The sequence below is a fragment of the Vicugna pacos genome, chromosome 1 (assembly GCF_048564905.1).
Source record: "Vicugna pacos chromosome 1, VicPac4, whole genome shotgun sequence".
In the NCBI taxonomy this organism is placed as follows: domain Eukaryota; kingdom Metazoa; phylum Chordata; class Mammalia; order Artiodactyla; family Camelidae; genus Vicugna; species Vicugna pacos.
In genome coordinates this window covers 41,938,132-41,954,909 of record NC_132987.1, presented here as the reverse complement: position 1 = coordinate 41,954,909, position 16,778 = coordinate 41,938,132, and the positions used below count along the sequence as shown (strand labels likewise).

Genomic DNA, 16,778 nt, shown 5'->3' with positions numbered 1-16,778 from the left:
TTATGAATATGGAAAATAAGACTTTTAAAATATTTGTTTCAGTTTTTTTTTTGTGAATTATACCATTTCTCTTTGACACAAGCTTTCCAGAAAAATATATCCCCTTTGAACTTGTCTACAGACTTATTAAAATTAACCCAGCTATTTTTGTTTAATCTTTCTGTGAAGGTGACCACTGTCTCAGAAGCAAACTTATAACTAAAGTGTTGTGTGAGTGAAGAAAGTATGTTCAGAAGTATTCTGCTTTTTTAAAAAATTTATCAGCCATTTACCTTATACAGATGACCCCTGACTTATGATGGATTGACTTACAATTTTTTGACTTTATGATGGTGTGAAAGTGGTATGCATTCAGTAGAAACCGTGCTTCAAATCTTGAATTTTGATCTTTGCTAGAGAGATGCAGTACTATACTTCCTTCTCAAGCTGGGCAGGGTAGCAAGCCACAGCTCCCAGTCAGCCACACAATCACTTACAACCATTTTGTAACCATAAAACCATCTGTTTTTCACAGTATTCATTAAATTCCATAAGATTCAGTAATTTATTATAAAATAGGCTTTGTGTTTGATGATTTTGCCCAACTCTCATTAGGCTAACGTAAGTGTTCTGGAGGATGTTTAAGGTCGACTAGCCTAAGCTGTGATGTTCGGAAGATTGGGTATATTAAATGTATTTTTGACTTAATGATGTTTTCAACTTATGATGGGTTTATTGGGATGTAAGTTGAGGAAGATATATATATATATATATACGTGTGTATATATATATATATATATAGCTCAAAATTTTTATTTTTTTAATAGCTAATTTTAGAAATGCTAAATAAGTTTGGTTCTTTTTTTTAAAACAAGATATGGTCACTTTCAAAGAAAGATGAAATTGTTTAAAGAAGGGATACATTTTTCATGGGAAGATATTTAAACACACACCTAGGAAAACCTTTAGGTGTGAGTTAAGTACTGACTATGTGTCAGCTTTAAAAAACTGACATATTTAGAGGAGGTGAGTCTTCCCTGATTATGATTTTAATATTTTCTGAAATAAATTTTAGGTTTTATATCAGTCTAGATATCTTGAGAATTAACTTTGTAATCAACACTGATCCCCTGGGCTGGACTTTGATTCTGTCATCTTCAGACATAGTTTTAGGGTACGTGAGCTGTTCGTTAGCCTTATTTCTCATTTGGGGGAAAGTATTTCTTTTCCTTTGGGGAAGAGGAAAGTAGTTGGCTAAATAATTAAATAATATTGCTGATTCTTCTATCACTTCATATGCTATTTTTTAGGGCTTGTTTTCTGATGTTCCTCAGCATCCATTTGCCATGAGGATACTCTTGGCTGCTTTATTAGAACAAAGGCTAACTTCTTTGTCTCATTCTTGCTTCATTTGACTTGAAAAAAATAATTTTTTATAACTTGAGATGCCTGTCTTAGTGAGTTCATCAAGACACTTAATTTTGTTGCCAGTTGTTTAGAGAACATTACATATAAAGGAGACTGCTTTATAATTTAGAATTGCTTGGTGCTGTTTATGAGTCTGCTGAATATAACTCTGCTTTTCTTTTACTGAGTAAATGAGAGTATTTCCCAGCTGCTTTGACAGGCTAAATAACAAGCTTATTTGTGTGCTCAGTTACATTTTCTTTCCTGGGGTTTTTCTCTGAACAACGCCTATAGCTTAAGGCAAATCTCATGGCAGAAAATGCCTCTGTCTTCTCTTCTCTATGTTCTGTCCTTTATAAACTTCCTTTTGAGCCTCTTGCAGCTCCTTCATGGCTGGATTCCACCCCTCCCCCCCCCACCAGTAGTCTGCTGCCAAGCTTTTCTTATGGAGTGGGCAGACTTGTAAATTTTGAAATCTCTTAAGTTTTGTTTCTTTCCAGTTGAGGTTTCCCTCTTTTATTAGGATACCTATGTTTATTCCTGGAGTTTTCTCTTCTGTTTGTATAGTGTCCATATACAAACTTGTGAACCATATTGGTGGAACCATAATAGAGCTGATACACAGACCAATCTCAGAGCTATTTCCAGAGTGAAAAATTATTTTCTTCTAAATATTTGTACATTAAGAAATTCTCTATAGGAATGGTTCCTTTTATTTTCAGTTTATTGCAGTTACCTTCTTTAACTCTAACTTGATAACAATGAACTGCTTTTTGCAAAGATCAGTTTAGTCTGTGTTTGTTGATCTGTAAACCTCCAGTAGATTTGGTTTCTCTGTAGGCATTTAAAGTACAAATTGTCTAAAAACATATTATTTACTGGTTTTCATCATACTGATACTGGGACTTGTTTATTCTGTAGTACTGAGTGCAGGTGATATCTTTTCACCATCTTTACTGAACGTATTTTTTGTGCAGGGTATTTTTGCTTTAGTAAAGTTTAGCTGGAAAGGTGACTGGACACTTAGAAAGTTCATTGGGACCCACGTCCGTGTCCAGAGGTCCATGCCTAGACTGATGGCTGCTCCTGTTGACGTAAAGCCAGCTGAGCTGACTGGTGGCTGCAGTTGGGTTATGTTTTGTAATGTCCCTGGGGCACCAGCTGTTTAACAGAAGTAGATTCTGAATATTTCAGAAACTCATAGAACTTTAGCATAGTATATCTTGAGTGTATAGTTTTTTTTAAAAAAATGTATCTTTCTCTAATAAGTTTCTGGAAGCATAATTGCTTTTGCTTCCTCCCTCCCTTTTGAAGTTGCTTTATGTTTTTATTTCTATACTAGCGTATTACTACCTTTTTTTGTGGTTGGTTTAAGAAAGTTGTGATCTAAACTTCTGAAGATAATGCATTCCTGTTTGATCATGCTGTTTCCCCAGACACTTCTTATTCTTTATTATTTTGCTGATACATTTGCTGTCCACCTACAAGAAGACATTTGGAGAGGGATCTGTTAATACAGAGGAATAAGCACAGGCTGTGTATTTCTTCATGGAGAACTCCTTGTTTCTATTCCCAAATGTAGCTCCTATGGTCCTCATTACTTCTCATTGCTCCTGTTTTCTGAATCTAAGTAAGTCCTATCCTATCTTTCTCTCTCTTCTTTTCTTCCCTGTGTTCTTATAAGTAAGACTGAAGAGAGAAGAACATTAGTTCTTTCATAAAAAGAAGGATGAAGTCACAACTAGATGCAAGATTAGTCAGTTTTGTCTGCCCAGTTTTGAGAGCTACCTCTGGGAAGAGAAAAGGGGCTTTTCTATGGTGAGTAATCCCATTTTAACTATATTGTTTCTTTTATGTGGTAAATGGCCAAAACCATAAAAATTTCACATAGATACTTTTGAAATGTCAGTTTTAGAAAGTCTGAGAAACGATTAAAATAGAGAAATCGAAAAGCTAACTGATACGTGGGAAACAGGAAGGCTACAAACAACAGAGAAGGTGGGAAAAGAAATAACCAAGAAAAGCTGGCTACACAGCTGAATGCAGGGGGGAAGAAAGTTTGTATTACTCTTACAGATGGCTCCTTTTAAGCAGATTACATTTTTGTTCATTATTCATTCTTAGTCCTTCACTTATCCAAAAATATATGTATTTAGCACCTGTAATATTTTGTGCTTGATGCTCGGGTTTTAGAGATGACATTATCATCTTATATAAACAAGAAGATGATACATTTACCCTAGAAAGAATAGTCATTCCAACAAAGGTGTATCCAAAGGTTTACGTAATGTAATAATTTCCATTTTGCATTATCTTTTCTGATTTCCCTTTGAATCCTGATTTGAATAAAAAGAAAGACTTTAAGCTGTTAGTTTTTATTCTTAAATTGATTTTTGTAATTTTGTCTCTTATACGGAAGCGACCACATTTTTGCATTGTCTCCTCTTGTGTTTCCTTAATTCATTACCTTCTCTGCTGATTTCCCAGTGGGGAAGTTTATTAGCCTGGCTGTGCAGAATTTGTTAGATAATAATAACGTTTTAGGTTTAAGTAGATTGCTAGCATTGTTACTTGCTAAAGCACCTGGTTTATGCTGAGAGGTGAAATACTGGTTATTTGTCAGGAGAATAGCCAGCAAGCTCAAAATTTCAATGAGAATTTGTGTTTTCTTACCAGAAGTGGAGATGAGTCCAGTGATACTAAGATTTGAAGTGAAAATTACAAGTTGCGCATTGTAATACATTTCAGCAATAGTTTGATACTACAGTTTTGATGGATTGGTTCTGCCCTGAGTCAATAATAAAAATGTTTTAGATATGCTTGGCAATTGAAGGTTGTAAATTAGAATAGAGGTATAAATGATAATGAAAGTGGCACTTGAGAAAATATTTCTAAATTGTTCTAAATGGCAGAATATTATATTTTATTCTTCTGTACCTGTATGTATGTGAAGGATCTGTTATACAAAGAAAAATTCATGAGGTTTAGTAACTAGTTGAAGCTTCTATCTGTGGCATGCTTCCAGCTGACACCATTGTCCTTTTCATGAAGGTATGTTATATCTGGACTGATCAGTCTACATTTTACCTGACCCTTACTATTTATTTCTGCATTATTATTTTTCAAACAAGAATTCCAGATAAATTGCTTTACCTGGATTTCGAATTAATTCTTTTTTTTCAGAATGCCAGGAAATACCCTCTTCTTCAGGAGTGAAGCCAAGACTGCCATCAATATGTTTCATTTGTTTCTAGCCTGTATTTCAGATACTCAAACCCAATGAGAGTGTAACTGTAATTATTAGGAGTGACATCTAATTGATGTGTATTGACACTAACATCCTTCCTCTGGTCAAATTTTAGGCTGCCAGGATATTGCAGATGAGTTCAGAGCACAAGAGATTGATGGACAGGCTCTTCTCTTGCTAAAAGAAGACCATCTTATGAGTGCAATGAATATCAAGCTAGGCCCGGCCCTAAAGATCTGTGCACGCATCAACTCTCTGAAGGAATCTTAACAGGATCATGAGGCTTTGAGATAACAGCAGTTTTATTCTTCTTAACATGTAAGGTAAAGGCTCAAGTTGGCCTAGAATATTATCACTGATTGTGCTGGGTAGCCAAGCACATTGGGATCTCCACATCAAAGGCTGACATTTCTTCAGGTGTGATAATTCATCGTACATTTTCATAATTAGCCAACATTGGTGAAATTAATTTTACAGGTTACACACAACATTGAAAGACTTGTTATAGAGGGCCATGATATTTTTCAAAGTGTTTTTACTAGATAATTTTTTTAATGGTGATGTTTATCATTAATATAAAAAATCCTCTTAAAAGTAATTTAATGATTTACATTTCTCTTCGTTTGATTTGGTTTTCTTATACATTTTTCTACCCTTTAAGTTTTCTATAGGTTTTCATGAGAGATATAATTTAGGAGTAATTTAGGAGTCCAGTGACTGGAATTGTATGCAATGAGATATCAGTGTGTGTTTTAAAAAAACATGTCTGTTAGACAGTTGCTTTGTCTATAAAAAGGATTGCATTCTAGCATGAATCATACTGATCTGGAAGTTAGAAGAGTTGGCTTCTAGTCCATACTTGACCAAGAATTTGGTGTGACTGAGGAAGTTAGTTTTCCTCATATTTTTTTGTTCATTTTGAGCAGTGGTTCTCAATGGAGGTCAGTTTTGCTCCCCAGGGGGCATTTGACAATGTCAAGGAACATTTTGGTTGTCATAGCTTGGGAGTTTGGTGGGTGGTTGCTCTTGGTGTCTGGGGCATGGAGGACAGGGATGTTGCTAAATATCCTGCAGTGCACAGGACAGCCCTCTACAATGAAGAGTTACCTGGTCCAAAATGTCAGTTGTGCCAAGGTTGAGAAACCCAGATGTAGGAATGATAAATATTGCTCCCTTTCACCCAAAGGGATATTTTGAACAAATGAGACGTAGTAAGGAATACATTATACTATGGAAGTATTTCAGATAGCATTAATGTTCTGCTGATGTATTTTTCCCAGTTTTATGCAGTCTAGAAAAAGGGGGGAAATCCATTAAATTGGCCTATAAGATAAGGACTAGTACACCAGTAATTTGACTCTCAGTATGCATATTAGTTATCTTTCATATCTCTTTGCACTGATGAAGGCATAATATGATTATACCTTATGAACCAGTGCACAGCCTTTGCAGGCAAGGTGATAGTTTGTAGTGGCTAGTGGTTGGTCTTTGGATTTTTCTAGTGTTGAACATGCTGTGCCGAGTCTAGCTAGAATGCACATTCCTTTTTCCTTGACTAAATCCTTGTATGCTTCCTACAAAGCACTTACCCAGCTGATCTCTCTTGGATAATCTGACCTCATTTGGTATGTACATGTTTTAGGGGGAAAAAATTTTAAAAAACCTTTCATTGAACATTTAGTATTCTGTTAGAATTATGGCACTTAAACAAAATTGTTGTGAGAGCCCTTTGAGCTTTATAGTCCTGGACATCAAAACTGTTTTAATCTTTTTTTTAATCTTACCTTTACCATACAGTGGAAGTGTTTCAGTAATGGAAGGAACATTCATAGATATGTGGCAGAAGTTCAGTAAGTGAGGAAGAGTCCATGGGTTTCAGTCATTGTCACTGCTCTTTTCAAAAAGATTGTGTTACGCTAGTAGAAAACTAAAGATGTCATTAAAGACATCACAGATATTTATCTTTTGGCTTTGTGTACATTAGAGAATGTTGATTATTTTTATACAAAAATACAGCGGGTAATTTTTTTAACCTTTAGATGCCTCTTGTTTGAATGTATGCTTTGTGGGATTCTTTTGTGTAGTAATGTTTAAAAAGAAAAGATGTTTACTGATAGTTTTGTGTAGGATTAGAATATGTAACATAGTGTAAGGCTCATGTTCCAGACCTACAATAGCTTGTAGTCTATGTCACATATTTCTTTATATCACATTTTTAATTATTGGATTAAAGTTTCAAGGAAAGGTAGGTACTCTACAGTCAGTTTTCATTTATTAGCAGTTAATCATTGTGACAGAGTTGTCATATGCTTGACTTTTCCATTTATCTTGCAATTTCAGAACACAAGTATAAGCTGAGCATTAGTAGGAGATGGTCCACAGTATGGGGGCTGAGGGACACAGAGAAAAATCCCCCCTGGAATTAAAACTTTATCATAGGGAATCCACAAACAGTTCATACAAAACTGATTCTTTCAGGATACACTCCCCTAGCAATAATGATTACCTCCCATAATTATATTTTCTGTAGCCTTTACGGTATTAACTTGGACCTGTGTTACGGGGTTTCCTGTTTACTCCCTCTTCTGCTGTCAGTCACTGTGTACTTACTGAAAGCCCCTGTGCTTAGCACTGTGCTAAGTATCCAAGAAAGCTTACAAGAAGGGTTTCCATTTGAGAGCACCTTATAATCCTAAATCTTATAATAGTCTGAAGAATAGTCCAGATCTTTGGTTGTCCCCTCTTAAAACATACCCAGAAAATACACTTGCTTTTTTCAAGAGTTATTTTATTTAGAAATGGCTCATTTACTTTTCAATAGTAGTTTTCCTGTTGATGCAGCTGTTTCCTTCTGGATGATTTAACCATCTGAATTTCAAATTTTCAGTTATATATAATGGATAGTATAACAGACAGTAACACTGGGTGTCCACATGTCTCTGACCTTTTTTTTTTAAATGGAGGTACTGGGAATTGAACCCAGGACCTCATGCATGCTAAGCATGTGCTCTACTACCGAGCAATTCACCCTGCCCCCTAGCTTTAAGCACAGATTTAGCATGAAGTAAGTTGGGAGAGTGCTATTATTTTTATTTTCCTTCATATTATTAGTTGTTACAGGATTTTGATTGAGGAGAGGGAATGACAAGCAGAAAGGGGACATGGGAAGTTCTTTTTACTTTTGCTACTACCTAAGTTTGCATTTCTGACTTCTTTATACTGATGCACTCTTTTCTCATCGAGGAAGAAAATCCCTACAAGTTTGAAATTTTATTTGCTTTAAGCCATGTGTTCCTAAGAAAGTAAACAGAACAGTTGATTTGTAAAAGTTGTTTCTTAAATGACATGCATTTTCATCCAACCTCCGGTAGGCCTGTGTTGGATGCAGCTCTGCAGCTTTGAATGTAATCAGTATGAGAGTGCTGTCTCCAAACCTGTCACTTTTTAAGTGGCTGGTAATTTCTCCATGATGGTACTTTTAATTTGCTGGGGGTTTTTTTTTTAAGTCCCAGTTTAAGGGCCGTCTCCTCAGAGTAGAGAACATGGAATGGGAGGAAAGAAATATTAGTGAAGAAGCTTTAGACTAGGGGAGAGGGAGACAAGAGACCTGCCACTTTGTTAGTGTATCCCACTGCAACACTGAACAAATTTCTGCACTTTTGAAGTTAATATTCATGTTCTACCTAGTTTTAAATAGAAATTATTTTTTTTGGTAGCCCACTTTTTTTTGTTTCCTGGTGTGTTGAAACACTTATGAAATAAGTATTGTTGTACCCATGCCTTTGAATAATTTTCAGCATAGCTAATCTTCCTATATCTAGTGTGATATTCTAGTCAGACATTTATTCAAATAACTAGTCTTAGATTAAGATCTGGCCTAGTGCCCCGTGTCACTGCCTTGTTCAGTTAAATGTTATAAAGCGCCATTTATGTTTGCAGGGTTTTGGTACCGCCATGGCACAAGTATGGTAGGGAGGCAGTGTACAGATTGTATAGTCTTAGGCTGCATTTACATGTGTGTAAACCGTCTTGGAAAGAGTAAACTGTCACAGGTGTGTGTGAACGACGCTAGCCTCACAGCCATGTCAAGTGGGAGAAATCCCTGGCTGGACACACTGTTAAAACATTTCAAAGGTGTATTTTTCAACCAGAACAGCCTGGTTATGTTTTGTGGTTTGAAGATCCTCACCCTTAGTGAATGGCAAGAATTCATGCTGCCTTTGTGCAATGGGCATTGAACATTATTGCCCGATAGCATGAAAGGGCCTCACTCCCCCCTACCTCTTCTAGACCCAAGGAAACTGAAAACTTCCTCCTTAGAGAGACCTTTGCCTGAAAATCCATACAGTGGACTTTGTAGGGGGGATAATTTTAGGGATGTAACTGTTGCAAAACTTTCTAATACCTAATAGCCATGTTTCCATGAACCCTCTGGGCAGTGGAAACTGGCCATTTATGTACAGTGTTGCTCAGTCTGTTTCCTGTGCACAACGTGAAACTATAACTGGGCCTTTGGGAAGGTTTTCTAGAGGAAAGGGCAGGGAAGTGAAGGAAGAGACAGGAGGAAAAGCATTCTAGACCCAAGAGGATAATGCGGTTAACTGAGTGAGGCTGTGTAGTATAGATGTGGCCATCAGCAGTGCTAAACAGTAAACTGTAATGGTTGGCTCCCAGTTACAGCAGTAAACGGGATATGTTTTTTCTAAATGTCAAGATTTACCTGTAATCAGACTCATTCTTTCACTCTCTTTATCAAGTGATCCTGCCCTTAGAAGCATATTAATAGCCCTAATGATATATAAATTGGTGATTTTTGACTTCTGAAAAAGGTGACACCTATTACAGTTGGAGAATATTTATCAAAAACTCAGTAATTGAGTTATCAGAATTATAGAGATAATCCCTTTTCAGATACTACAGTTGAATCAACCATGTGGACTGTTAACAAAGAAAGGCATTTTAAAGATTTTTTAGATAGTATTTTGTTGGGTTGTGTCTCAGTCTAAGAATTGGATGACTAAGAGCTGTGGAGTTGTTTCTTTGTGTGGATTTCAGTAAACACAAGCCTACCTCTATTTCTTTGATGCACAGTAGTGTGGAACATGAAATGAACTGTTTAATCCACATTCATCAAAATTGGTATTTTCTGAATCTAGAGCATTTGATTTCGTCTTAACAATTGTGATTCAATTAAATAAGCACAAGTACAGAACTAGGGAAAATAAATATGCAATCTGACTAAAATTTAATTTCAACCTATTATAAGCTGTACATCTTTTAAAAAATTCTTTGGGGAGGATATTCCTCTTGTTAGAAGTTCATAAGATGTATCGTTATATAGTTTCCCTCATAGCACTAATAATATAAGCCATTTCTTCAATAAAAAGTTGAAAATTATATTATCTTCTTTGGGAAAAGTTTCCTAAATTTTTAAGAATTTTTAAGTTTTATGTATTATTTTTCAGAGCTTATTTACTCTATTTTAAAATAATACTATGGGAAAGCTTTTTTTGAAAGTTGTAAAGCACTAATACAGATATAATTATTACCATCATACTCCAGAGCAAAACATCTGGCTTTTTCTGACTTTCACTTTAGTGCACATATATGGAAAGGGAGACCTGCCCTCCTTTTCAGATCTGAAGCCCAGCTTTTCTTATGAAAACTCTCCCCTTCTACTCTTAACAAAGGCACACACAGCTCTTAAGCGCCATGTTTATGGAAGCTTTTGGGAAATGTTTTCTACAAATGTTTCATTTTTTTCCCTTTTTATAACTTGTGAACATTTAATTTTACTTAAAGATGACAATTTCAACCTCCAACATTAGAGAAGAGGTACATTCAAGAAGTATTTTTTTCTACTGCCTTTGAAAAATACAGTTGCTCTCAGTGATACTGGTGGCATCAGTATGAATCCACAGAAAGAAAACCTGTGTAAAGGTTTTTAAATGTATTGTTTAAAAGAAGTAATGATTAAAGAAAGTAATGAGTGAATTTTAATTTGGAAAAAGGAAATCAATATAAATTTTAAACACTCTTATGTCAACATGGTATAGTTTTCAATGTGAGAGTAACGAAGTAAGTCCTTTTAGACCACCTACTTAAATTGACTCCAGTAATCTTAAGCATTGATAGTAGCCATCGTTCATTGACTTAAAGGTTGTACTTCAGGGACTGTTATCAGTGTTAAATCCTTGATTTTGTGGAGCTTTAATGATGGAGATGAAAAAGTTGGTGTTTATAAGACTGTGGTGGGGAATGGTAATGAAATGAACATCAACCTATTTTAGAAAGAAGGAACTTTTTTAGTCTTGCCTCAAGCAAACCAAGTGTCCTTTGCTTAAAATCTTTGTTTAGAATGCTTATGTTAAAGTCATAATTTTGTTTTAGGTAATACTAAATAACCTACTTCAATAATAAATAATAGATGAATATAATCATTAAGTTAACATGGTAAATGAAGGTAAAACACCGGCTGGGGGAACGAGGGTTTTACCTCCCGTTGGTAAGTTAGCTGTGGTGACGCCTCAAGCGGCTACTTCGCTTGTGGCTTGTCTCCTCTTCTGATCATACAGAATGGAGCCGGTACTGCACATAGTGTGGATTTTGTTTAAATCGTTTTTAAGCTATATAAAGCTATGATTCTAGGCCACATAATGGCATACTTTTTAGTTTCTCCTACTTAATTCCCTTTTATCTTAATTCTCTTAATTTCCTTTTTTAATGGTTCGTTTCACACTTACAAGCTTTTGCTAAAGGGTGATTATTGAACATTCATTTCCTGGTTCACCCCAGTCCTTTGTTCTCCTAAGGAGTAAGGTAGAAAATTCATACAGGTGAGCAGATGAGGACATTTTTCTAAGTGCTTCTTGTTAAACCACTGAACATATGAACACATCTGAACATTGTCATTCATGCATTTATCCATTCATTTAGGAAACCATTTGAACACTTACTATGCAGTGTGTGGTATACCTGACTTAATGAACTAGTAATAAGTAAACAAAATCACCCCCGCCCCATTTTTTATTGTGACGTAAACAAACATGTAAATAATTATTACTTAAAATGTACTGAATGTAAAGTTGGAACTGAGAGGGAATTTTTATGCACTGGGTGAAAGATTAGGCTACATGACATCTTGGGGGTCTGAGTGAATTATTACAGTTCCCATAGCACACTTCACATAATCGATTAACCATATACCTGATTAGGTTACAGAATTAAAAGTACCTCACATTAGGATTTACATTTTGAAACTGTTGTGACAGCCCATATTGCTCAGAATTATTTTGACACTTGACTCTGTTCCAGAGGTGTTGCTATGCAGGGTGTGACAGAACAAAACAAAGAAGCTGGTGCTGACTCACTGTACATTTTGAACTACGAAAGCTTTACACCCAGTATTGACAGTGCAGTAACTTTTTGAAAACTTCAAGTCTCAAAGGAGCTCACTGAACAGGTTTGGTTTTTATTGTTTTGTTTCTTTTTAAAGCAAGAAAGATTACATAAAATTTTAGTAGTATTACAAATAATACACTTTTTAGAAAGCACACATGTAGTATATAGTTAAAGGGTTTCCTTTAAAATGCAGAACTGGTAGACAAAATAGTTCCATGCTTGGAGCTTGAAACTGACAAGTTTTGGGGAGTAAACAGAATGGGAGAATTGATTGGGTAGAAGCTCCCTGGCTGCCCAGGGATTCTATGAATTACAGTGTAATTCCTATTGACACAACTTTATATATTAACATCCACTTGATACTAACATTCTCCATAAAGACACAAAATGAAAATATATTAAAAAGATCTTTTATGCATCACAGTGACAGCTTTTTAAAGCAGGAAAGTGTTAGATTAGAATCTATAATAAACTGTAAAGAGAAACACTAACATACAAGTAACCAGATAGTCTGGGTTTAAAAAAATTTTTCCATGGTACTGGCTAATACTCTTAAAATATTTTAATTTACCTAGTTTTTCAAATATTTTATGCTGTTAAAATATCTATTACATACTTTTTGTATGTGTATTCTTAAAGTTCAAAAAATCAGTGGGAGTGTGCAAAGATAGTATAATTTTGGACATCTAATATCCAAGACATTTAACTAGATTCCCGTCTCATTCAAAAGCGTGGTGGTTTTGTTTTTCCCATAGGAAAAAAAAAAAGCAAGCTCCAAAAACTATCCTCAGAGTAAGGGGTGAGCTTGTGAAGGTTGGAGTTGTGGACAGCAGTGTGCAGGATAGATACTCACACTGATGTCAGGCATTTCAGGCCTCTTTGTTACATTAGTGCTTTTTGTCGTCTTGCTTGTTGAAAACATTTTTTTTTTTTTGTTAACAAAAGCAAATTGTGATAAACTTTAAAATTTAGTTTTGTTGCTTTAAGCAAATGTTAACTGATTTTTTTTTATTCCTCCTTTTGGTTCCTCCCATTGTCCTAAATAGGACTTTCATATTATTAAAACCTCAAACACTGATCCACCCAGGATGAACAAAGCATCACCAAGGGGAAAGGAAACATTTTTTATCTTTACAAAAAATAAATGTTAAGATTATATATAGATGTATTCTTTATGTTGGATATTGTAGTAGAGTCCTCCTTATGGGAAATGAGATAGTTTTAGCACTCTTAGCATTAGCATTACTAGATTGGTGTCTGTAGCTACCGTTTTAAAATGTATAACCTGAAAATGAAGTTAATTTTTGCATTATAAGAGCACACCATGATCTATGTAAAAAGATTGTCCATTTGGTGTATTTTTTTAAAAAAGAAAGCACTTTCATATTAACAAGTAGCATGTGTATGAATTTTAGATTTTCATATTTGTTGTGTCTGTATTCAGTGAAGTAAAATTGAACATTCAAATGTTTGTTGATGGCAACATTAACTGTTAAAGTAAAGCACCTTATACTCTGCTGCTTAAACTTGCTTGTAATTGCACCTTTGTTACCTGCACATTTTCACATAGAATATTGTTGTAACATTGCTTCATGTGGGTCTGGATGGAAGGTTAGTGGGCCTACAGGATCATTTATTTATATTGTTTATATTACAATAATATATTGTAGACCAGTTGTAAGTTCATTTCTTTACAAATAAAAGCCTCTTCCATTTGGCTGGTCTATTGAATAATTTCTTTTTTTCTTTACGAGGCATGGGGAATCTAAGTAAACGAACAGCTTAAGGAAGGGCTTGAAATAAATTTTCTGGATTTAAAATCTTGCAGAGTATAAGTCTTTACTAATTAAGTAAAATATATTTTTTAATCCCTGAGTTCCATGTGTGGCCAATTAGAAAGCAATACATTCAGAAGGAAAGTAACACAGAGAAGTAGAGCAGGCTTGGACATTGACAAATTAGACAACATCTATGTAGTTTAACTCAGTGATTTCAGATGATTCTGTCATTCATATTGCTTCACTCCAGTTGTTCTCAACTGAGGACAATTTTGCCCACCAAGGGAAATACGGGAATTTCTGGAAACTTTTTTTTTTTAAATGGGAATTGAATACAGGACCTCATGCATGCTAAGCATGCACTCTACCACTGAGCTGTACCCTCCCCTGGAAAGATTTTGATTGTAATGACTGGGGAAGGAGGTTCTACTGGCATCTAGTGGCCAGAGGGCAGAGATGCTGCTCTACTGGCATCTAGTGGCCAGAGGGCAGAGATGCTGCTCAACATGCTACAACACACAGGGCAGCAGCCCCCACAGCAAAGTATTATCCAACCTAAATGTCAGTAGTGCTCAGGATAAGAAACTGTACGTTCACACTGTGATACGTTGCCTGTGTGATTATGTAAATATGTGCCAGGTGTGTTACAACTGGAAATGAATTTGGTATGTCATGGAAGAGACCTAGTCACTACTGAAAGGTAAGCAACAAAACTTTTCTTTTGGAATATTTGCATTAAGAACAGAAATATATATTTTTTAATTAGCTAAATTTAAATAGAACTAATCTTTCCCCTAATGTTAAAGAATACGATCCTGACTTTCTTGCCCTGAGTTTAATAAAAATGTTTAAGCTCGTATCTGAAATGTTGACAGTGAATCTCAGATTTACATAACAGTTTTTTGGATAACACAAACATCAGTATGGCCAACAGGTATAAAATTTTTTTGTTGGAAGTGTTTTGTTTAAAACCAACCAACCAACCTAATAAATATCATAGCCCCCAAATGACACACTGTGAAAACGTATGAAAGTTTGGGGGTAAGGCGGAGTAGGGAAGCTTAAGTTTAGTTCATTCTTTGTATGTCCCAAGTCATCATTCTTTACCATTTGTAAAATTCTGCTTCTTATAGCTGTTAAGTTTTAGTATTAACATGGCACCATATCAACAGTTATTGATATAGGCTTTTCAATTTGCTCAAGATTATGAATTGTAAGTGGAATGAAGCAGCATTTCCAGTTGACAAATGGATCTACAGGCAATGCCATGTCTCTAAAATTAAGTTTGTGACAATTAAACCAATAAACTGTAGCAAGGAGGAAACTATTGACAAAGTACAACCACGGAATGTTCATCTCTATGTATGCTGGAATCTGTACTTTAAATAAAAGGATAATTACCTGTAGTAGTACAAATGGTAACCAGGTACCAAGAAAACAGATAATGAACTTAGGCAAGAGTGTTTTTTTAGAGCTTATAGTATAACTCGGGTGGGATGAAAAGGGAAAATATAGGATAGTCTCATTCATATAGGAAGTTATCCTAATAGCCTGTACCAAGGTAGTAACTTCTGACCAAGAGGTTATAAAAGCCATAAATAAAATTATCACCATGGAAAATGACAGCCAGTAACTCTGAATGCTAATGTAGAAAGGACATTGATAAGAATAAGCATTCTGTACCTTCAGGCTTTGGTAGATAGCTGGATCTCCTAAAACATAAGCAAAGACTGAAACCCAAATTAAAATAACTGTAAAGAAATAAAATAATTTTTGACACTTAAAGGGAAGCTTGGTGGTTTTAGAGAAATTCAGGTAATAATCTATAGAAGCTGTCAGGAAAACTGGATAATGCAGAAAGCCATAAGTAAAAGAAATAATTTGAGTAAATAGGCAGATGTGGTATTTAGTAAACCTAACACCTAAAAGCACAAAATCCCTGAAATAAGATATAATGGAGATGTTTACCAAAAGTAAAAGATCAATGAATGCTAGTGAAATGCAAAAATAGTCCATAAAATTTTGATGGGTGTTTTTTCTTCTCATTCCTAGTGTGAGGATATTTAATAATATTTTCCCAAGTATAATCACGAGTAAAAGACAGTTACCATCAAGGAGATGATTTGTTTGATGTAGCTGGTACTGAAAAGAGCAGTTCTCTGAGGTAAGAGCAGTCATTTTTTTTTTTAGTTAAATTTCAAAGGCCTGCTGCTATAATAAAACAATGCTTCGCCTTATTTTCCATCCCTGCAAAGAAAAGTAAAAAGAAAATCTTGATGTTACCTTGATGCTATCACTATTTTAAAACTTTACAAAGCAAGCACCTTTAGTCTCGAAAATCTAATTTAATCCAATCATTTCCCCAAATAATTAAATAGTAACTTATATTTCTCATAGTACTTACAATGATCAAAAAGAAGTACTGTGTTTACTTTGGTCATTCTTTGAGACCCAGGTGGTCCAGAACTCTCAGATCTATAACCGTTAGATATAAATTAATAACTTCTACATAAGTATAGGTTTTAATAACTTATTTTTTTAAAAAGTAGAAAAACACTTTATCTACCAGAGTCAAAAATACAGGCTTCAAATAGTAGCTTGATAGTAATTGTTGACTCACTCTGACTCCAGATAACATTACCCATTTTTGTCTTTTTGTCAGTGAAATTCAGATAATGCTTATGAAGCCCCTTTAGCAATTTACAAAGGTTTTTGACCGCAGGATTAACATTCAGATCAAATCTCTGAAGCTCAAAGATAAACAACAGATGGTTCAGCTGAAAATAATGAGAATATTGATAAGGGAAAGAGAGAAAGATTAACCTTCTTGATCAGATCTTTCAGGTATGGCACCTGGAGAGACAAAAGAACAGCAGGAAGGAGCAGGGACACCTGAGAGCATTAAGAAACGCTCGCTCGGTAAGGGCAAAGGAACAGGAGCTGAGCTTGATTTATAAATGCATTTG

At 35.0% G+C, this 16,778-nt stretch overlaps 2 protein-coding genes across 19 annotated transcripts in view; one reads left to right on the top strand and one right to left on the bottom strand.

Moving 5' to 3' along the window:
* The window catches only part of PHC3 (polyhomeotic homolog 3), an 80,184-nt gene that overhangs the window by 58,714 nt on the left and 4,692 nt on the right, over nt 1-16,778 (top strand). For 10 of the 17 annotated variants that reach the window (XR_012072476.1, XR_012072470.1, XR_012072469.1 and 7 more), the window contains 2 exons: nt 4,749-12,095; nt 15,865-15,976. Coding sequence is in view for 1 of the 17 variants with exons in the window: in XM_031679851.2 (XP_031535711.1) it covers nt 4,749-4,903 (155 nt within the window). In the remaining 16 variants the exon portion in view is untranslated. Of the gene's footprint in view, nt 1-4,748; nt 13,752-14,451; nt 14,513-15,864; nt 15,977-16,647; nt 16,732-16,778 lie in introns of those variants that run through there. The other 7 variants (XR_012072451.1, XR_012072450.1, XR_012072484.1 and 4 more) reach the window with 5 other exon arrangements.
* GPR160 (G protein-coupled receptor 160) overlaps nt 12,951-16,778 on the bottom strand; it is a 38,521-nt gene continuing 34,693 nt past the window's right edge. For both annotated transcript variants that reach the window (XM_072960841.1, XM_031679875.2), the window contains exon 4: nt 12,951-16,059. In XM_072960841.1, the coding sequence (XP_072816942.1) occupies nt 14,962-15,990 (1,029 nt within the window). In that variant the 5' untranslated portion in view covers nt 15,991-16,059 and the 3' untranslated portion in view covers nt 12,951-14,961. The remainder of the gene's footprint in view (nt 16,060-16,778) is intronic.